Source organism: Sabethes cyaneus, chromosome 2 (genome assembly GCF_943734655.1).
Source record: "Sabethes cyaneus chromosome 2, idSabCyanKW18_F2, whole genome shotgun sequence".
Taxonomy (NCBI): domain Eukaryota; kingdom Metazoa; phylum Arthropoda; class Insecta; order Diptera; family Culicidae; genus Sabethes; species Sabethes cyaneus.
The window spans coordinates 89,561,160-89,583,956 of record NC_071354.1 but is presented as its reverse complement, the minus strand read 5'-3'; the positions used below and the strand labels follow the sequence as shown (position 1 = coordinate 89,583,956).

The window sequence follows — 22,797 nt, the reverse complement described above, 5'->3', positions numbered from 1 at the left end:
TCGAATAATTTGGTAGCTTTAAATATCAAGTTGATAATAAATAAACTGAAACGCGATGTCTGGCTCCCACAATAAAATATTTTCACAGCAAAGATGAACAACTATGCCTTAAACGGGTTGAAAAGCATTAATTATTTGACCTACAGTTTCTCCCTATTCATTGATGGTAGTCGAAGAATCTCTTGAGCGTTAACACCAAATTTTCTATTTATATAAGAGGCTTATGTCTGTACCGAAAACCAGGTCTCTGACAGGACATCTTAAGAGGCTTATCGGTAACTAAAAACTGGTCCCTGACAGGACGTCATGCTTTCGTAGCAATGGTTTGTATTCTCAGTCAGCTCACTGGTCGACTGCTGGATTGCTCGATTGCTCAATTGCTCAACTGGTTGACTAGACTGCTCGACTGGACTGGTCGATTAGACTGCTCGATTTGATTGCTCGATTGGACTGCTTAATGCAACTGCTCCACTGAACTGTTCGATTCGACTGCTTGACTCAACTGCTTGATTGGACAGATCGACTTGACTGCTTGTTTGAACAGCTCGATTTAACTGCTCGAGTGGACTACTCGACTTAACGACTCGATTCGACTGCTTGACACATTTGCTTGGCTTACTACTCGACCCGACTGCTCGACTTAACTGCACGATTGAGCTGCTAGACTGGACTGTTCGATTCGACTGCTCGACTGGACTGCTTGACTGGACAGCATGATTTATCTGCTCGACTAGACTGCTCGAATCAACTGTTCGATTCGACGCTCGACTCAACTGCTCGATTCATCTGCTTGATTCCACTGCTCGACTGGACTACTCGACTCAACTGCTCAACTCGACTGCTCGAATGAACTGCTTGACTCGACTAGTCGATTGGACTATTCGCATCGGCTGCTCGACTCAACTGCTCAATCCGATTGCTCGATTCAACTGCTCGACTAGGTTACTCGATTTAATTGCTTGACTCAACTGACAGCTTGATTCAACAGCTCGTCTTAGCCTCTCAACCCGGCTGCTCGAATCAACTGCTTGACTTAACTGTTTGATTCGACAGCTCAACTTAACTGCTCGATTCAACTGCCCGACTGGACTACTCGACTGAGCTGCTCGACTTAACTGGTTGACTTAACTGCTCGACTGAACCGCTTGACCCGACTGCTTGACTAGACTGCTCAACTCAACTGTTCGACTAGACTACTCGATTCAATTGCGCGACTAGACTACTCGATTCAATTGCTCGGCCCGACTGTCCGACTAGGCTGCTCAACTCAACTGCTCGACTAGACTACTCGATTCAACTGCCGTACTCGACTGCTCAACTCAACTGTTCAGCTGGACTGCTTGACTGAACAGCTTGATTTAACTAGACCTCGATTTGACTGCTCGACTCAACTGTTTGACTTCTGTTTGATTTGACAGCTCGACTTAACTGATCGATTCAACTGCTCGACTAGACTACTCGACTGAACAGCTCGACTTAACTGCTCGATTCAACTGCTCGACTGGACTACTCGACTCAAGTGCTCTATTGGACTACTCGAGTCGACTGCTCGAATGAACTGCTCGAATGAATTGCTCGACTCAACTGTTAGACTTAACCGCTTGACCCGACTGCTTGACTAAACCATTCGATTCGACTTCTCGACTAAACCATTCGATTCAACTGCTCGACTGGACTACTCGGCTTAACTGCTCGACTGGACTGCTCGATTTGACTGCTCGACTCGACTGTTCGACTCGAATGCTCGACCCAACTGCTTGACTCGATCGCTAGATTCGACTACTCGACTCGCCTGCTCAACTCGATTGCTTGTCGCGATATCATATGGTCGGTGTTAAATTAGGCCGGACCAAGTCGCAAAATTTTAAAAAATGAGTTAATGATAGCAAACGATCAAGAATTTTACTCTTTACTCTAATCAGAGATCGGACTACATAAATGTTGCAACAGACAGAAGTTTTTATTTAGTTAAATAAAATCTAATACTACCATAAACACTATTTGTTCAAGTTTCCGGCTATGACTCTTTTATGTACAACATCTTAGAGCTATATTATGCAATATAAGAACTCGAAGAACTAATACAAAGATTAAACGTCTTTACAAAAACTGGCCAATAGAATGTATCCGCAGTTTTCGGAATTCTGAACAGGCATTTATATTTTCCGGATTGTAAAATTCGGGCTCAAGTAGTTGTTTTTATATGAGAGTAATTCTCGTTAAAACGAGGCCACTACTGACCAGGGTTGCCACATGCACAGATTATTCTGTGCTTAACAGATATTTGAAAGCAATCGCCTGTACAGAATCTGTATGCATAGAATACAGATTTTCTCCAAATTACACACATTAAACAGATTTTTCAGCTCTTATATGAGAGTGAAGAGACGGAAATAGTCAGCAAAATGACTCTCTATCTCTTTCACTCTCATTGTTTTGCATTGGACAGATTTTTGCACGGATGTTTTTCCTCGCCGTACAGATTGTCAGATTTTTCCAACAAAAAACCCAGAATCATAAGTGGCATCCCTGCTACTGACACGAGGACTTCAAATATTGGAACTTTTGCACTTAATTAGTTGAAAATGGTCAAAAAATAAGAATTGCACTTTTAATACCTCGAAATAGTGGACCCCTCGTTCGCCAAGGGGCCTAACAGTTTAAAAAAAAGTTGAATTTGGAGCAAACCTTGAGATATATATCACGTGATATTTCATAAATTTGCCACGAAACAACTAACAAATGGCCCGGTTCTGTAAAGAAGAAGAACAGGGATTTCAAATCGAATAAGTTTTTTGGCAGCCATCTTGGATTTGGTCGCCATATTGGATTTTATCAAAAAATCAGAGGGGTTGTGTACAAGACACGACCGCATATATAGGTGACGCAGGACTTCGTTAGTCTCTTTGTAGTGATAGTGGCATGTATTCATGCTTGTAATCATTCGATTCTTCATGCATGCATGCTATATGCAACATATATACATGCTACATGCGTTGTATGTAACATTTATCAAAGTAGTAACATTGCATACGTTCAATTCTCAAAAAATTGCTCATTTGAAAACAACTGAACAAAATCAAGAACACAAACTATTGCTTTCCTGCTACCTTACTGAAATTAAAGATTGTTTTTATTATCCATGGTTTCCCACATTGAAGGAATTTTACCAATTCAATCCTATTTTATCAACAGCACATCTTTTCAATACACTTGATGAAACGGCAAGCATGCGTATTCATACAGAGTCGTATTATAACCGAACAGTACATCTGTAGCACATTTTTCCTACACAAATATCAAGTTCGCCGAGGTTTAATCGTCTCGCAGTAAAGAATTTGCGATCTGTTGAGACAACGAACGTGTGTCATTTTTTCTGGCACACTTCCCTAACACAGACATCAAATTGGACTAAGTTTAACCGCGTTCGTAAGAAATCTGTTGGCACGAGGGGGCTTTGTTACTCTCTCTGGCGTACTTCCCAAGCAAAGACATCAAAATGGTCTAGGTTGAACCACGGTGTTAAGAAATCTTGTTGAAATGAGGAAACTTTGTCACTTGTTTTGGCTTACTTCCCAAGCACAGATATCAAATTGGTATAGGTTTAGATCATCGTAAAGAATCTTCCAACCAATCACGAAGCTAAAATTCTGGTAAAACATAGGTTCATTATTTTCAATTTTTCAATAGTTCAACATCAAGAATCCATACTTTTCTTTATTTGGGTCAATTCTTAGAATATTTTCCGATCGATTGGTGTAAGAATATTGAAAATCGATCGGAAAACCGCTGAGCTATTAGCGCTCAAAACCTTTCATTTTTCGTGACGCTCGCATTTTTCGATTTTTTGGAATGACACCCTATCTCAAACTTGCCGTAAGACGTAGTCCTACGTCAAAATCGCCGTTTTCACCATGAGTCCCCCAACCGATTTTTATTTCAAGACCACCATTGGAAAGCTGTTACAAGGAACATTCATAAAATTAGGTGTGCAATGGCATTAACTGAATAAAACAACCAGTTATTTGTAGCAAGGTTCACAATCTTCATATAATTTTTGTGATATTTCCAAAATTTTCTATGAAACAAACTTCAAACGACACGGTTTTGTAAAGAGGCGGGTTTATAAATGAAGTGAAAAAAAAAAATCGGCGGCAATCTTGGATTTTGCCGGCATGTTGGATTTTATCAACAAATCGCCATTTTCGCCTTGATCCCCCCGTTTGATGAACCGTTTTGTAGAAACTCCGCGTGTCGTTGCTGACGAATCTCTCCTCTACGCCGGCGAGCATTTGCTCCTCGTACTCGTGTTTTTAGACGGTGGGTTCTATTTTCCGTAGCTCTGGTCTCTCTCTTGTACCTTTCTCTGTTCTGACGTGTAGCCGCAGTGATTATGCGATTCCTGGATTGATTCTTCTCATTTGTCATCCTCCGGTATTCGGCATCAAATCAGCTGCTACAATGTCTTCCACGCCTACTAGCTCTCTCACAGTTGTTTCAATGGCACCATGGATGTTCCTCCACAGTCCACTTATATCTTCACTTTCTTCCTGCTGTTCTGCGATTCGTTGATCAAATTTTCTGGCCCTTTCCACTGCCGCGCCATCTGCTCTCAATCGCTGGATGTTGAAACATAGCGAGAAACATAAAATGAGTGGTTTGTCCCATCTTCAAAAAAGGGTGATCGGTTCGACTGCTGCAACTATCCCGGCATAACGCTGGTAACGCATCCTGTTCCTGGTGAAGAATCTGCTTCCGGTAGAGTTTTAAGTCCTCCCGAGTTAGCAAGCAACCAAACGAAATCTCATACAGAACGGATTGGTCAGAATCCTTGTTTGATAAGTTTGTGATCTAGTGTTGATCAAATTCGACGGAAGCATTCTTATGGACGACAATACGTACTTGGAGGTAGACATTGGCATGAGATTAGAAGAATATTTTACTTGGTAACAGCCCCGGGATGGTGTTCTTGCAAAATAGGCATTTATATGTGATCTGGTAAATACGCGCTCGAATTCATGATCTGACAAGGTATCGGCAGTTGTAACTAGAAACGTGTCATAGATAAAGCGATGAAGACGCATTTTTCCAGTTTAGGGTAATTGATATTTCCATGAACAGATGATTCAATGTCACTGTGAGAGCCAACGTAGCCATTCTCGTGTTAACCTGAAAAGTTTTTCGTACGTGTATCATATCATGTTTGAAATTAATTTAATCATGCTGCATAAAAAAATATATAATGTTGCCGTGTTGAAAAGCAATTGTAGAAAACTGCAAAACAGCGTTTATAGAAATAAAAAGTTAAACGTACATTAATTTTTCCTTTTCTAAAAGTCCGTATTGCACGTCTAATTCAGGAACAAAGTGAAACTATAACTATCGATTCACAATGGACGTGATAAATTGCGAATACACCGCACGGGTGACACTTAACCTCTGGCACTTTCGCCCGTATCGTCATTGGGTGGCAACATCCATTCAGGATGGCGATTCTATTATGCAGTCTCTGGCAGCTCCTAGCCATCATGCAGCCAGCTCAAGCAACGCACACGGTAACCGAAGGCAAACACCGTTCTACTTTCTATAAACCACATCGGTTGCTCGGTACTCCTACGAGTTTGCCGTCAGGAAAAAATCTGCCCAGTGCGGAAAAGCATCCTCTAATTAATTGTGGCAGCAGCCATGATGAATGGTGTCTGGAGTAATTAAGAGTAATGAGGTGTCTGTTGGCTGACTAAACCACGGTTTTTTCATCACCGTTCTGGCTATTATGCCTGCATGGATATATCCGGTAGCTTCGAAGTCTTCGGAGGCTGCAGCCTGTGCGCCTGGCAGGAACGGACCAGTTTTTTTATATGGTTAAGCTAAGCCTTTCTGTCGGTAATACGTATTGTTCTGTCGACTCCGCTTTATGCAACAATCCTTTGCAAGCGAATGCACTCGCGGGCATCAATGAACATAAAGCTCCCAAGCTGAATGCCGATTACTGCATAATGAGTGCAGGAAGCACGGATCTATGCAACTTTTCGTAGCAGAGCTCCGGTGACTAGAAAAGTGCTATGCGGCGAAAATATTCGGAAGCAGTTTTTAACTTCCAGAGCTTGTTTCCTATATAACGATTTATTTATACTTTATTTATCCTTGTTTCACGTACTTATTAATGCAAAAGTATACTTCGAGTTTGCAAATTTTAAGTCAAATTTAGTCATTTCGAAAATTAAATTTTATTACATCATTTCCATTGGAACATCTGCTCTGGAAAAAACCTTTTACTAAAAGACTTCACTCTAAATCCTCCAATTGGAAATAGTGCCCAATCTGCGGCAGGGATTTTATTCCATCAGCTGGTTTTGAACCATTCATCATAATCAAAGACAGTAATCATCTGCGAAATTTGTCCATAAATCGTGTAAATCCGCACAAAAAAAAATGTGATTGCTTATTTGCCCGTTCGTCCATCGGAAACGGAAGCAATTTCTCTTCGATTTTCAGGGAAATTTGTGCTTATCATGGTCAGTGCCGGAGGACAGACCCGCCGGGACGACCGTAGAGTGAGAGACTTTGCGTGATCGAAACGTCTTACTCACACATTAACTGTAGAAGGCTGGTGCCTCCTTTCCTTAGGTTTGTGGCCTCCCTTCGATACCGGTGGCACCCGACGGTGTCAACAGGGCGACGCTGCCTGCCTGCCCAATATAGAGGACCCGGTGTGCGAGAAAATCCCTTCGTCATTATGGTGATTAGCGGTGACTGATTGGAAATGCGAGTGTTTCCTCCAATATTGGTTTTGGCGAAGTGTTGACTATCCTTCAGAGGGAGAGCGCGAGACGACGATGGCGTTGCCGGCTTCGGAGGACTTCGTTAGAATGCGGAATATAATTTGAATAATTTCTTGGTGGCTGGAAATGGCCTTCGTGGTTTCACTTTGCAGCTTGTTCCGCGTGACTCATTTCCAGTCACCTCACAGAGAAAGTCATAAATTGAGCGATTAATTACCTTTCTTTCCTTTCGCGGCGCTCCGTGGCGGACGCACTAATGGGCGGCGGAAGATTAGAATTGTAAACTCGGTGTGCTGGCCGCGACCTGTACGGGAACTGACGGTCTGTAGGTGACACTGCTGGCGAGTATAAGTAAATTTGCATGTTGGCAAGGGGAACTATAATTACAGGGTCAATTTGCTCCTATAGGGGTGCGTTTACCGAAACAAAAACAGAAAAGTACAGCTGAATTGCCATGATAAATGGCACTGGAATAAATAGTTCTACGATATTCATCATTTTGACAGGTTTTAGTGATATATTTTAGCATGTAATTACCAAATAGAACTTAATAAATTTTTTTATTCTAAAGTTACCGGATTCCGAAATAAATTTGGAAAGTACATTTTTAACCGACAAGAAAGCAATTTGCTGGAATAAATGTATTGAATAGGGAATTTTCTGCCTACTTTATCATTGACTAGCTGACCCGACAAACTTCGTATTGCCACAAATTAACCTGTGTTGAACATAAATCATGAATCTCGGATGATCTTTGTCACAATCTCGAGTTTTGCAAGCCCCCCAGTATGCGGCGCTTCCGACGGCGGGTCACCGGCAACACTCGCGACCGTCTCGTCCTGAATGATCTAGTGTTACTATAGATAGTTTTTGTGGTCTTGTATTGACTAATGTTTTATAGGAGAGTCCCGAATTTCTCGAGTTTGATTAGTTTTTGAGTTTCGCAAAAATTTCTGTTTTATTTGTATGAGAGTCCATATCCCCCTACCACAGGGGTGAGAGGTCTCTAACTATCGTAAAATAAATTCAAGACTCCAAAATCTCCCACATGCCAAATTTGGTTCCATTTGCTTGATTAGTTCTCAAGTTATAAGGAAATTTGAATTTCATTTGTATGGGAGCTCCCCTCTTAAAAGGGGAAGGGGTCGTAATTCACGATAGAAAAAAATTCTGCCATCTAAAACTCCCACATGCCAAATTTGGTTCCATTTGCTTGATTAGTTCTAGAGTTATGAGGAAATTTGTATTTCGTTTGTACGAGAGCCCCCCCTCTTAAAAGGTAAGGGGTCCTAATTCATCATAGAAAAAATGGTTGCCTCCAAAACCACCCACATGTCAAATATGGTTCCATTTGCTTGATTAGTTCTCGAATTATGAGGAAATTTGTATTTCATTTGTGTAGAAGCACCCCCTCTTAAAGTTGGGAGGGGTCCTAATTCACCATAGAAAATATTTTTGCCTCCAGAAACCTCCACATGCCAAATTTGGTTCTATTTACTTGATTAGTTCTCGAGTTATGAGGAAATTTGAATTTCATTTGTATAGGAGCCACCCCCCCTCCTAAAGTGGTAAGGGGTCCCAATTCATCATAGAAAAAAAATTTTGTCTCCAAAAACACCCACGTGTCAAATTTGGTTCCATTTGCTTGATTAGTTCTCGAGTTATGAGGAAATTTGTATGTCGTATGTATAGGAGCCCCCCTCTTAAAGTGGGGAGGGGTTCTAATTCACCAAAGAAAATATTCATGCCCTAGAAAACTTTCACATGCCAAATTTGGTTTCATTTGCTTGATTGATTGTCGAGTTATGAGGAAATTTGCATTTCATTTGTATAGGAGCCCCCCTTCCTAAAGTGGGGAGGGGTCTCAATTCATCATAGAAAAAAAACTTGTCTCCAAAAACACCCACGTGCCAAATTTTGTCCCATTTGCTTAATTAGTTCTTGAGTTATGAGGAAATTTGTATTTCGTTTGTATAGGAGCCCCCTCTCTTAAAGTGGGAAGGGGTCCTTATTCACCATAGAAAATATTCTTGCCCTCGAAAACTTTCACATGCCAAATTTTGTTCCATTTGCTTGATTAGTTCTTCAGTTATGAGGAAATTTCTATTTCATGTGTATAGGATCCCCCTCTCCTAAAACGGGGAGGGGTCCCAATTCATCATAGAAAAAAAATTTTGTCTCCAAAAACACCCACATGCCAAATTTGGTTCCATTTGCTTAATTACTTCTCGAGTTATGAGGAAAATTGTGTTTCTTTGGTACAGGAACCCCCCCTCTTAAAGTGAGGAGGGGTCCTAATTTACTATAGAAAATATTCTTGCCCTCGAAAACCTTCACATGCCAAATTTGGTTCCATTTGCTTGATTAGTTCTCGAGTTATGAGGAAATTTGTATGGAAGCCCCCCTTTTAAAGAGGAGAGGAGTTATAATTCCCCTTATAAAGAGGGGAGGGGTCTCAATTTACCATAGAATAAATTCTTGTCACCGAAAACACCCACATGCCAAATTTTGTTCTATTTGCTTGATTAGTTGTCGAGTTATGCAGAAATTTGTGTTTCATTTGTATGGGAGCCCCCCCTCTTAGTGGGGGGAGGGGTTTCTAACCATCACTAAAACCTTTCCTGGCCCCAAAAAACCTCTACATGCATATTTTCATGCCGATTGGTTCAGTAGTTTTCGATTCTATAAGGAACATACGGACAGACAGACAGACAGACAGACAGAAATCCTTCTTTATAGGTATAGATAAGATTAGCTGATTTAAAAAATCAAGTACATAAAATTTGACTGAAATATAAGGAAAAAATATTATTCTTTGATTATGGACTAATTCAAAAGCGCAGGCAATTTAAGCATAAGCATAAGTATAAGCATAGGATACCGCCCGTGTGCTGCTACTCCGTTATTGACCAGGACCGATGAAAATTGCAAAATGATGGCTGGAAAAAGCATACTTGGGACAGCACGCTATTCCTCATTGTGCAACCTTATCAGGTCCCTGCATGCTGATCAATACCGACACCGGCCACGTCCGAATGCAGGTCCTGGTGGGATGGGAAGGAATGTTAGTCCAATACTTGTTGCTACTAAAGACCAGGGAATCCTCTGCATCTTCACAAGTATTTCGGGAAAGGAATTGTTGTTAGTAGATGGGGGGAGCTAGATAGATAATGTAAGTATGTAAGCACCAGTTATTTGAGACTAACCTGGATATTCGGAAATTTTTTTGTAAAGCCAGTAATTACAAAAATTAAGATATAAAAGATACCTTTTTAAAAAATTTAGTATAATGCCATTGGTGCTCATATACAACCATAATTTAATTTATATCGAAAAATACTATGCACATGAGAGATTTATGGCTCGAAAACTACGTGACAACTTATAACTTATTATACCTGAAAACAAAAATCAGGGATAATGAAACGAGATAATACAGTCCCTAAGTTGATAAGCATTTCCTCTTACCAACGCTAATATGCAGAGATATAGCGCCCTACACGCTTAGTCTGAAAAAGCGCAGGCAATTTTACTATAAACGAAAATATTTACTTCTTCATTTTTTCGCTTCTTAACTTTTTCACTAATTTAAGTCTTCACTCGTTCACTTCTTTACCTCTTCACTTTTTCACATCTTCACTACTTCACATTTCTTCACTTCTTCAGTTCTACAATTCGTTAGTCCACCACTACTTCAATTCTACACTTCTTCAGTCCTAAATTTCTTCAGTCCTACACTTCCTCAGTCGTACGCTCTTTAAATTGATCAGTTCTTTACTTATTCTCATTTTCAGTTCTTCATGGCATCACTTCATTAGATCCTTACTTCATTAGTTGCTCACCTTGCTATAAGGTGTCCAACCTAGTTCTCACCTTTTTGCATAATACGTCGTGCACATCGTCAGTTTTGTGCGGTGGCATATGTTCCTTGATCGAAGCGTCTTGCGGAGAAAAAAAAGACTCAACTTCACGAGACACTACTTGGAGAGATTGCCCAAGCAACCAAAAGTTCGAATATTACCTGACACGCGAACTCGAAAGTTCATAATTAGTTCAGATTCAGTTCCGTGGAACTTTCTTGCTGATTAGTGGTGTATATCAAGTATACGTGGAACTAAATGCTTTAAGAAGTGCTGTAAGTACTTCATAGATACTTCAAAGCTATTAGGATGCTACATGAAGTTCTGAAGTAACTTTAGTTGCTAACAAGTTCTGCGTGCTGCTTTTTTGTTTATATTTTTGGTGATCAAACCAGCAGAACCTAAAACTATTTGAGATTAATTATTTTTATTTCACTAGAATAAATTTAATGCTCGCACATTTCTAATTACAAATATAAATTAGAATGCAATGCTCTTCATTATTGTGTTGTGTTGTGTAGCATATGTTGTCGGTATCTCACTACTATAGTTGATTGCCTGGTTCCAAACTTTATGTTCTATAATTAACTCGCGCTGCATAAAGCTGCTGCAAGTTCTAAAACGAACTTTTACTTAAGAACAACTCATTGGCAAAATTCCCATCGCTTGCTTACGACAAAGGTGACGCAGTGGATCGGGAAAGGTTTACAACGCGGAACACCCGGGTTCAAACCCAACAGCAGGCAAATGCAACGAATATAGAAATTAGGTAGAAGTATAAAAATAGAACATATAGAAGTGCGGCTAAATTTGTTTTTTCTTAGTTATTGACAGTTTATTTCGAAGCTGCTTAGCGTTCTGTGCAGCGAACCCAAGACAGCTTGAAAGTTCGGTTAATTACTTAAAAGTGACGCTGCTTAGCAAGTTAAAGATTAATATACATAAAGCTGTTTAACTCTTATTAGACAATTTTATTCGAACTCTTGGTTACTTGGGTGCCATCGTACACCTGGCGAAAGTTGGGAGACTACAGTGCACTGGCCACGTCGCAAGGATGTCAGAGGACTGTGCAGTGAAATTCGTTCTCTTCAAGAACCGCCCCGGCACCAGGAATAGAGAGGTCTAACCAGGTTGAATTTGATTTGCATGTGTCGAGACGCGCAACGAAATAGCCCAAGATCGAGTACAGTGAAGAGGAATCTTGATACGATGAGAGTCAGCCCGGCCCTATGCTGCTAGGATGAGTAGATGAAGAAGAAGAAAAAGAAGAAGAAAGTTTTTGGCCTTTCTTCATCTGGACTGGATGGTTGACAATTTCGAAATCACAGTCATTGAGGTGACAAATTAATCACGCACGATGATTCATTAAGAACATCATCTCTATAAACTCTTTCGAGCTATCAACACTCTTTTACTGTCCTATTAAGTAAATGGAAAGCTTAGTGGTGTAATTGGTTAAACAACACACTCGACTAAGGAATGAGAGCTGTAAGTTCGACTCTCATTTTCGCTAAGTTTATATTTTTGGCCTAATGTCAAGAAATTTTCAATTTGCCTGAATCTACATTTTTAATGCGAAAAATGTAACAGTAAATACCAACAGTAAATGGAAAAATTATTCGGGAACATGACGCAAAAACAATATCACGGTTGGAATACGGTATGTCTAAATTTAGTTCATGAAGCTTTAGATATGTCGAAATCGGTCAGCACTTACTGCTAGAGCCAGCAATTGACAAACAGCGGACACTTTGTTATGCTCCTACTAGTTCCTCCCTTTTTCACTATTTTCCTCTGTGGACTTAGTACTTCCTCTGATCTATTGTGATACGTGACGAAGACGGAGACGGAAACGGAAACGGAGACGGAAACGGAAACGGAAACGGAAACGGAAACGGAAACGGAAACGGAAACGGAAACGGAAACGGAAACGGAAACGGAGACGTAGATGGAAACGGAAACGGAGACGGAAACGGAAACGGAAGCGGAAACGGAAACGGAAACGGAAACGGAGACGGAGACGGAGACGGAAACAGAGACAGACACGGAGACCGAGACGGAGACGGAGACGAAGACGGAAACGGAAACGGAAACGGAAACGGAAATGGAAACAGAAACGGAGACGGAAATGGAGACGGAGACGGAGATGGAGATGGAGACGGAGACGGAGACGGAGACGGATACGGAGACGGAGACGGAGACGGAGACGGAGACGGAGACGGAGACGGAGACGGAGACGGAGACGGAGACGGAGACGGAGACGGAGACGGAGACGGAGACGGAGACGGAGACGGAGACGGAGACGGAGACGGAGACGGAGACGGAGACGGAGACGGAGACGGAGACGGAGACGGAGACGGAGACGGAGACGGAGACGGAAACGGAAACGGAAACGGAAACGGAAACGGAAACGGAAACGGAAACGAAGACGGAAACGAAGACGGAAACGGAATGTTAATTTATGAATTGCTTAAAGCTGTGATAATCATTTTAATCATTTGAAATTCTACAATATAATTCATTTTAACTCACATTTTAGTGTTTCCGTACTTCGTACCCGTATATATTTTAATTTTATATAACTATTTCTTTCTAAGAACGAGATTTTAGCTGTTGCTGGCACACGTTCTATTTGTTTTAATTTGTCGTGACGTTTTGCTGTGCTGTGAGCATGTTACGCTGTACGGCTGGTGATGCAATAAAGATGCCGAAGCTGATAGAGTGGGGAACACGATTACTGCATCCGCGAGCTGCCATGATTCTGAAGGGTACTCGAATCCTCTCCGTTGTCCCTACACAGGTTTCCCTTTGTTTGTGTTCCGGGTTCCAATCTTACACATAGTAATTAACGACAAATAATTGCCGAACCTAAGCGTGCGGCGTACTTCAAACTCCACCAACACTGGTGGGTTATTTTCAGACCCAAATTTAGATAGTTCAGATGGAGAAGTGTTCAAAATATTGGACAAATTTTTATTTCATTTTGTTTGAAAAATTCCTATTTTTTCCATTTTTTCCAGATTCTGACGTGTATTTTGACAGATTAGTTATTTATGTTCAAACGTTCTTTGTTGAAAATATGATTACGTTTTCGAGAATATAACCTCGCTTTTAAGAGAGTTTTCTGGCAGCATTGTTAAGAGAACCCCCTCTTGCAGAAGATACTCGGATCCTCTCCGTTGTCCATAAACAGGTTTCCCTTTTGTTTGGGTCCCGATAGTTGAATTGTAGGGTTACAATCTTCCACATAGTAATTAACGACAAATAATTGCCGAATGCACCTTCATAAATAATTCTTCACTGTCAACAATCTATCGGCAGTCGGCACAAACATAACAAAGACACTTTTGGGCCAAAGTCAAAAGAGTAACATGCGACAACAAAACAAGCTCGGTTGAAAAAGCGATTCCTAAGATCTTGAGGCCAGATACTCGGTGGTAACGATAAGCGACACGTGGTGAATGGCATTGGGTGATTGCTGATACAAGATCACTGGGATGTGATAGTTAATTTTCTGACACGTTTGGACCGTGTTACCATCTTGAGGGCCAACATTATAGTGTAGCGGCAAATGTTTTTCGGAGGTTGATCTTGTTCGGTACGTTTGTGTGCATTCGGACTGCCAGTGAGGTCGAACATTTGTATATTATCGCTTAGTTGAAAGTTAAAAGTAGTATTTGTTACTTGATTTATATTTCCTTATCTTCGATTGAGGTGTAGAAAGCACGTTCCTTATTGCAAGCTACAAGAATCCTGCTTTTTGCTTTTTTTACTTGAGTAAGATTCACTTATAATTAAAATATTGATTTCTTCTCAAATATTGATAGCTACATTGTATTTCAAATAACTTTCGGTGTCCTTCATTAACTTTATTACCGCACGTGTTATCAAAAAATCGGCGGCCAATCGTTCCTCATCGGTTGATGTACGTTCCATTCCGGGTGATGGTGGCGAAACAATGTGAAAAATTCTCGTCAGAAACTTTGTCGTTTCCATAAAAAGTCGTTCATTAGCAAACTACCGTATCGGATCCACAGCCAAATTGAATTTGATGTATAGAAAGAGAGAAGTTTCCACAATAAGAAAAACCGCCTGCACAAACGAGATGCAGTTCCGCCGCCGCCGCAACTGGCTGGAAGGCAGATGCTGCAGCCGAGGCGCTTCTCCTCGAGGTGCATACTTGTTCCGTCGCTTGCCCACACGAGCAGCTTTTCGTTTAGTTTACCAAATTGAAATAATGTCATCGTAAAAGGAGTTTATTTGTGTATCAGATTGAAAACTTCGGTGCAATGATGCCAGTACGGCGGGGAACACTAACTAAGCGCACGTTTGTTGCATTTTCTCCAGGGACCGTTTTGATGATGTCTTCTCCGAAAATGGGGCACACCGCGCAAGATGCATCGTCCTTCTTGGCAACGGGCGACATTGACGGCAGTCACCACCCGAGCACGGTACTCGGAATGCTGTGGTCTGTCTCAATTTAGTTGGGCAAGAACTTTGTCGCTCAGAATGTGCCTAGAAACTTAAACGTATGTGCATACATTACGCCGATAATCGCTCGAGTGCAATGTCAGTGTGGATCGGTTTTTTTTCTCTCGATGCTCCTTACGTGGTTGCGAAACGGAAGATGCTATCCAGACGACGGCCAGCCTCCCGTCGAATAAGGTGGAGAGTAAACCTTGCACAAATACGGACCGCATATCATGCAATTAATGTATGTGCATTTAAATCAGCATAATCTTTTTTCTTGCTTTCGCTACTTTCCGCCCCATCCGGATTACTTGCTGCATAATTTTTCTGTCGCTTTATAACGTGCGTCTTGCGATGGCCGTTGTCCAGTTTCCCAATTCCACTGCCCTTCCTTCACGATCCGCTGCCTTTCGAGTGGCAAGGTTCTAGATATCAGTGCGATTGCGGGTGAATTTTCTTCATGCATACAGGATACTTTCTTCGGGTATCGTCTTGAATCAGCCTGTGCAGGATCTTACCGGCCCTTTGTGCTGGTCAAGTGGACAATTTGAAGTGGCTCAACAATGTCGTTCTATGGGACTGCCGGGGTGAGATGTCACATAATATGGTTTTGCCCTTAACCTTCCTAATGCATTAGAAAAAAGTTACATATTATGCATTAAGGGTCGAAAACGACCCAAGTTTTGAAATTGCTCTCATTCATTCAATTTCAATCCGAATTTCGTTTTCTTTACCTCGTTTGAAAGATATGGCCAAAAGCTAGCACCCAAGGTATGTTGGGGAATATTTGTTGACTGATGGCCACTTCTGCGTCGGTTCCGGAACACCCACTACCAGGTCCCGGGGGACGTTTTTATATTTTGAGATAATTCATTTTGCGGCACATCAAATCACATTGGCTTGATAAAATAAGATTAATGGAAGTGCAATAGGAGCATTATGGACCCAAGCGGCCATTTCCTTATTGGTTCTGGAACATCCGGTACCCGGTTTTTGAGGACAATTTTAGGATGATTTATCTTGCGACACGTCAAATTACATCTGCTTGATAACGTAAGACTATTGAAAGTATAATAAAGACATTTTGAAGGCAAATGGCTACATCAGCATTGGTCTCGGAACATCCGGTACCCGGGTTTTGGGGCCATTTTTGTATTTTAGGATAACCCATCTTGCGACACATCAAATCACATCGGCTTGATTAAATAAGACTGATGAAAATAAAATAAGGTCATTTAGAAGCCAAATGGCCATTTTACCATCGGTTCCGGAACATCCGGTACCTGGTTCCGCGGGATATTTTTGGATTATGAAATAATTCATCTTGCGGCACATCAAATCACAACGCCTTGATCAAATAAAACAGTTACAAGAGCTATGGGGACCATTTGAAGACAAATGGCCATTTCATCATCGGTTCCGGAACATCGGGTGCACGGTATATGAGAACATTTTTGGATAGGATAATTCATCATGCGCCAAAAATTTTGGAGCCAAAATTACCATTTCACCGTCGGTTCCGGACTATCCGTTATCCGGGTTTTGGAGACATTTTTGGATTACAGGGTAATTCATCTGCCCCGGTATAAATACCGGGTACCGGATTATATGCGACTGATGCCCCATTATACTTCCATTGTTGTTATTTTATCAACCCGATGTGATTTGAGGTGCCGCATGGTGAATTATATCAAAAGCCAAAAATGTCCCCCGAAACTGGTACCGGATGACCCAGTACCGATGGTAAAGTGGCCATTTGGCTTCTAAATGACATTGTTTTACTTCCATCAGTCTTATTTTATCAAGCCGATGTGATCTGATATGTCGCATTATGAGTTATCCTAAAATACAAAAATGTCCCCAAAAACCGGGTACCGGATGTTCCAGGACCGATGCTGATGTGGCCATTTGCCTTCAACATGTGTTTATTATACTTTCAATAGTCTTATGTTATCAATGTGATGAAATTTGACGTGCCGCAATAGAAATCATCCTAAAATTCAAAAATGGCCTCAAAAACCGGATGTTCCGTAACCGATTGGGAAGTGGCCATTCGGGTCCAAAATGTCCCCATTGTACTTCCACTAGTCTTATTTTATCAAGCCAATGTGATTTGATGTGCCGCAAAATGAATTATCTCAAAATATAAAAATTTTCCCGGGACCTGGTAGTTTCGGAACCGACGCAGAAGTGGCCATCAGTCAACAAATATTCCCCAACATACCTTGGGTGCTAGTTTTTGGCCATATCTTTCAAACGAGGTAAAGAAAACGAAATTCGGATTGAAAATGGATGAATGAGAGCAATTTCCAAACTTGGGTCGTTTTCGACCCTTAATGCATAATATGTAACTTTTTTTGCTGTGGCTCTTCTAGATGTCGCTGAAAGCTGAAACTCCCCCACAATGCTAATTTTCCAAAGTTAGGAAAAGTCAGAAAATTTCAAGTCTCTAGCTCGTACCGTTACTGAGTATCAAGCTTTGTAAGTATGCCGATGGGTCGAAAACGACCCCAATGCACTAGGAAGGTTAAAATGGCAGAGCAGATTTCTATCTGTTTTTGTTACTTCGCTGTTGCATGGCACTCACTTATCGTAGTGAAAAAGAGACGATTCAGACAACGATTGCATGTACTGACACGAAAGAATAGTTAAAAGACTTGATTGTATGCAGTTCGACTATAAAGAAAATACATACCTACGTATAGTATATGTTTCTTGGAAAGAGTAAATGGAAGTAAAAAATTGGATAAACTGATTTTTTTATATTTAGCCTAGCCTTTAACTAGGGAAGACTAATCTCAAGTTTTTAGTCTTGACCTTGAAATGAGGTCATACATATAAATTAATATTTCTTGAAACGATGGTTCTACAATTGATTAAGGGACGGTAGGGGAAAGAAATGAAAATTTTTTGGTGAAGGAGGGGAAGAGCGGAAAGGAAGGGGGGGGGGGGGGTATTGGTAGCTATGCTTGACAAGTAGTCATTTTGACTCCTACCTTTTGTCCTGTTGGCACAGTAGATAAATGACTTCGGACCTCTATATAGTCAACTCGGTGGTGAGGTTATGTTTGAGTCGCTTTTAAGCTGTAATTATTTATTTCGCATTTAGTTGTAAGTTTTAGCAAACTATTTTTAATTTTACAATTACTCACATTTTTAGTCCTACAATTTATGTTCGTACTGTCCAACTTTTACTAATAATAACAATTTTAATATAATTTTTAGATATAATTTTAGCGTGATTTGTGTGCTTTTTAATCAAAGAAATTTTATTGTATTTTATTTGTATGTGAGTGTAGTCTGTTTGACGTAGCAATAAATTCATTTCTGTATTGTTGGCTGATCCGAATAGGCTTACCGACGATTACTACTAGTGCTCGGTCACCTGTAGCGTATTCAACCCTTTCGGTCCCGCTGACAACTTCTGCTCGATGCCGTTCGGAATATCCCCTGACCCGTATTGCTGCGTGTTCACTCCAGCTGTACCTGCTACTTCCAGAACCGCTAACTTGATCACTGGGCGATGTACTATCCCAGTTGCTGTTTGCACCTCTGCACTGCGTACACGACCGTCACGACCTGGGAACACACGAATAACTCGTCCCCGTAGCCACCCGTTGCGCTGGTTCTCTTCTACCACTACGACGAGATCATCTACCTGTACTGGTTTGCAATCTTGAAACCATTTTGTACGTTTGGTAATCGTGGGAAGGTACTCTTTTACCCAACGACTCCAGAACTGATCCAAAAGTTGCTGACAAACCTTCCAGTTAGAACAAGGTCCCCATTTTCCGTCAATCAGTGGCCTAGCTGGTTGGTTTACCCCGCTGGTACTAAGCATCAGGAAGCAGTTCGGTGTCAACGCTTCATGTGTCTCGGATTCTATTGGCAGGTAAGTAAGCGGCCTAGAGTTTACGATCGATTCCGCCTCGATCAGCAGTGTCCAAAACGTTTCATCATCTGGCTTTCGTACCGTGGATAACGAAGCTAAAGCGCTCTTTACCGACCGAACCATGCGTTCCCAACATCCCCCCATATGTGGCGAAGACGGTGGGTTGAAATGCCATTGCGTATTTGCATTAGTAAACGTTGACGCTAGATTGGGATAAATCTGCTGCAGCTCCCTTTTCAGCTCATTACTTGCCCCGATGAAGTTTGTACCCTGGTCACTAAATATTTTAGCTGGAGCCCCCCTCCGCGCAATAAACCTCCGAATCGCCTGTTTGCAAGATTCGGTAGATAAGCTGTAGGCCAGCTCAAGATGTACGGCGCGAACGGTCAAGCAAGTAAATATTGCTACCCATCGTTTCACGTTATTGCGCCCTTGTTTGATTATCAGTGGTCCGAAGTAGTCGACCCCAACAAAAGAAAACGGGCGAACGAATGCTGTCATCCTCTCCTCAGGTAGTGGTGCCATTCTGGGAGCCGCAGGAACTGCCTTATACACCTTGCACCATTGACAGAGTTTGCCAACCTTTCGAAAAACCGCTCTCATCTCCGAAACATAGAATCTCTGGCGCATTTCATTCACAGCAGTCTCCGCAACACGATGATTGTATTTACGGTGGTACCAGTTTACTAACAGCTGAGTTCCGTAATGGGTTTTCGGAAGAATCACTGGAGCCTTGAAGTCCGTCGCTACTTGCGTGGTAACAGACGCCCTGCTGTCCATCCGAAGAACTCCTTGCTTATCCAGAAACGGAGATAATTTGCGAAGCTGGCTGGTTTTCTCCAGTTTTAGTCGTTGCTCCACTTTGAGCTGCTGGTTCTTGGTGAATATGACGATTTCATCTGCATACGCTTCTTGCTGGATTTGCTTGAAAGCCATTGACTCTGCCGTTTTAATCTCCTCTTGACTAAACCATTCCTGGCTATCCACACTCTGGTTCTTGACTCTGCGTTGAAGCTTCCTGACGAATCGAAATACGTAGGCTATAGTTCTCACCATGCGCTCCCATTTAGAAAACCGTCCAAACGAAATTAACTGGTCCACAGCAATTTGCCTATGAATGTGAACTGGGCGAAGCTCTTCTACTGTCTCACTATCACGTTGATCTTGTTGTGGCCAAAGGCTAGCCGGCTGATACAGAAAACTTGGCGCATGGAACCAGCGACTGTCGTTGTTGATGCATGGTCCCTTTCCCCACTTTGTTGCTTCATCTGCGACGTTTAAGCGAGAAGAAACCCACCGCCACTCATTGACATCAGAAAGCTCAAGAATTTCTGTCACCTTAAAGGCAACAAATTGTCGATATTTTCTTTGGTCTGACCGCAGCCAGGAAAGCACCGTACGGGAATCGCTCCAAAAAACACGGCGATTTATGGTTAGAGTGTGATTCTCCGCAACTGCCTTGGCCAGTTTCGCCCCGAGAACTGCTGCACTTAGCTCAAGTCTGGGAATGGACATGGGTTTTAGTGGAGCGACTTTTGTCTTTGCTGATACAAGAGCACAACGAACCGTTTCATTCTCGACGATTCTAAGATATGCTACCGCTGCGAAGGCCTCCTCACTAGCATCCACAAAGGTGTGTAATTGAATTGTATGGTATGCTTCCACTGAACTGCCAGGAAAGTAACAGCGAGGTATTTGAATCTGCTCCAGTTGCCGCAACAGATTTGTCCATCGCTCCCAGTGACTAAAGAGTTCGCCAGATATTCGCTCATCCCAGTCGATCTTCGAACGCCAGATATTTTGAATCAAAATTTTTCCATGTATCACGAACACCGCTACCAGCCCTAAAGGGTCAAATATGCTCATGACAACCCGCAGAGCTTGTCGCTTGGTAGGAACCTCAGCACACTGGATCAACGGCAGCATATCCTCAGAAAACAGGCCTTGAAATACAAATAGATCCGTAGTTGGGTTCCAAATCATACCGAGAACACGCTCACTGCACACAGACTTGTCAACCGCAAAGCACTTCGAAGTTTCCACGCTGTTTTCCCCGACCCGTGTGAGAACGTCGCTTGAATTTGAGAGCCAATTACGGATATAAAACCCCGCCTTGGAGTGTACTTCCCTTACTTGTTGCGCAAGCTGAATTGCCTCCTCCGTCGTGTCCACACTATACAAAAAATCGTCCACATAGTGATGTTTCCTGATTGCTTCGGCTGCACGGGGGTACTCTTTAGAAAACTCCTCGGCGTTTAGATTTTTGATGTACTGCGCAGCAGAAGGTGAACAGGTTGAGCCGAACGTTGCCACTTTCATGATGAAGACATCAAATGCCTGCGATGGATAATCCCTCCACAAAAATAACTGCGCCGAACGATCTTCCGGTCGAATGATAATTTGGTGGAACATTTCGGAAATATCTGCAGCTATAGCCACCTGGAACTGTCTAAAGGGACTCAGAACTGCTGGGAGTGGTGTAAGAAGGTCGGGACCTGACAACAAGGCAGAGTTCAACGACTGACCCTGGACCTTAGCAGCAGCATCCCACACCAACCGCACCTTGTTAGGCTTTTTTGGATTAATCACGACGTTTAGAGGCAGAAACCACATCCGATTGTTACTGAAAGAATCGAAATCCACTTTGCTAGCTCTGTAAGCGTATCCCTTAGACAGATACTCTTTCACCTGCTCACGTACCTTCATATACAACTCTGGTTTGGAAGCCAAACGACGTTCAAGGCACTGGAATCTTTTCTCTGCCATGGTTCTGCTGTTTGGAAATTTCACATTATCGTATTTCCAGAGCAGCCCGGTCTGAAATCTTCCCGAAGCGGTTCGAACTGTAGTACTTTCAAGTATGGCGCGGGCACGTAAGTCTTCATCGCTTTCCGTTTTCGGTAAAATAGTTGTACCTACATTTTCCGAAGAGAAAAACTCTTTTACCAGTTCATGCAGCTCTGTATCAGGCGAACGGGCACAGATGTGAAGCTGGTGCTGGGCCTTATTGTTAGTTTTAGCCATTATCGCTCCAAATATCGTCCACCTCAAGCGTGTTTTAGTAGCGATTGGTTCATTACTGGAGCCTTCACGATGTTTCAGGGCGGTTTTCAAATGAGAATTGTCGAGTCCAATTAAAATAGTAGGTGTTACCGATTCATAACTTTCCACTGGCAGCCCACTCAGATAGGGAAACTGATCGCTAATCAACGAATAGTCTAACGATTGAGCCGGCAAGTTTAAATTTTTAACAGTATGGACCATTTTCAGAGCATGCCGTTTCAGATGGCCTGCAGCGGAAATTTCTAGATTGACCAATTGTGAATCATCCTCCGTGCGTGCAATGTCATTGGTCCATTGTAAACAAAGCGGATGCACGTCACCTTTTATTCCCAATTCGTTTGCGATTTAAATACTGGAATACTGGAAGGTGCATGAGTCGAACCAAGCTGTAATCTGAGATTATAACCGGATTCGAACCCACAACACCCGTATTGGACAATAGGTAGGAGTCAAAATGACTACTTTTCAAGCAAAGCTACCAATACCCCCCCCTTCCTTTCCGCTCTTCCCCTCCTTCACCAAAAAATTTTCATTTCTTTCCCCTACCGTCCCTTCATCAATTCTAGAACCATCGTTTCAAAAAATATTAACTAGGGAAGGCTGAATTCGAACTTATAACTGGCAATACTGGCGTGCTGGGGCACAGTGGGGCACGCGCCCCACCTCCTCTGTAAAATGCAACGTAAGACAAAATAATTTCTGTAACCAAAAGTCCGCAGTTCAAGTGTAA

General features: G+C 42.0%; 1 protein-coding gene across 1 annotated transcript; it reads right to left on the bottom strand.

Moving 5' to 3' along the window:
• Positions 1-18,482: 18,482 nt before the first annotated feature.
• LOC128735671 (uncharacterized) lies at positions 18,483-22,028 on the bottom strand. Its single transcript, XM_053830156.1, has one exon. It carries the CDS (start codon positions 22,026-22,028, stop codon positions 18,483-18,485), a length of 3,546 nt encoding a protein of 1,181 aa, XP_053686131.1.
• Positions 22,029-22,797: the final 769 nt, after the last annotated feature.

Excerpts from the sequence above, each read along its gene's own strand:
- LOC128735671 (XM_053830156.1), bottom strand. The coding sequence starts at position 22,028 with ATGGCTAAAACTAACAATAAGGCCCAGCACCAGCTTCACATCTGTGCC.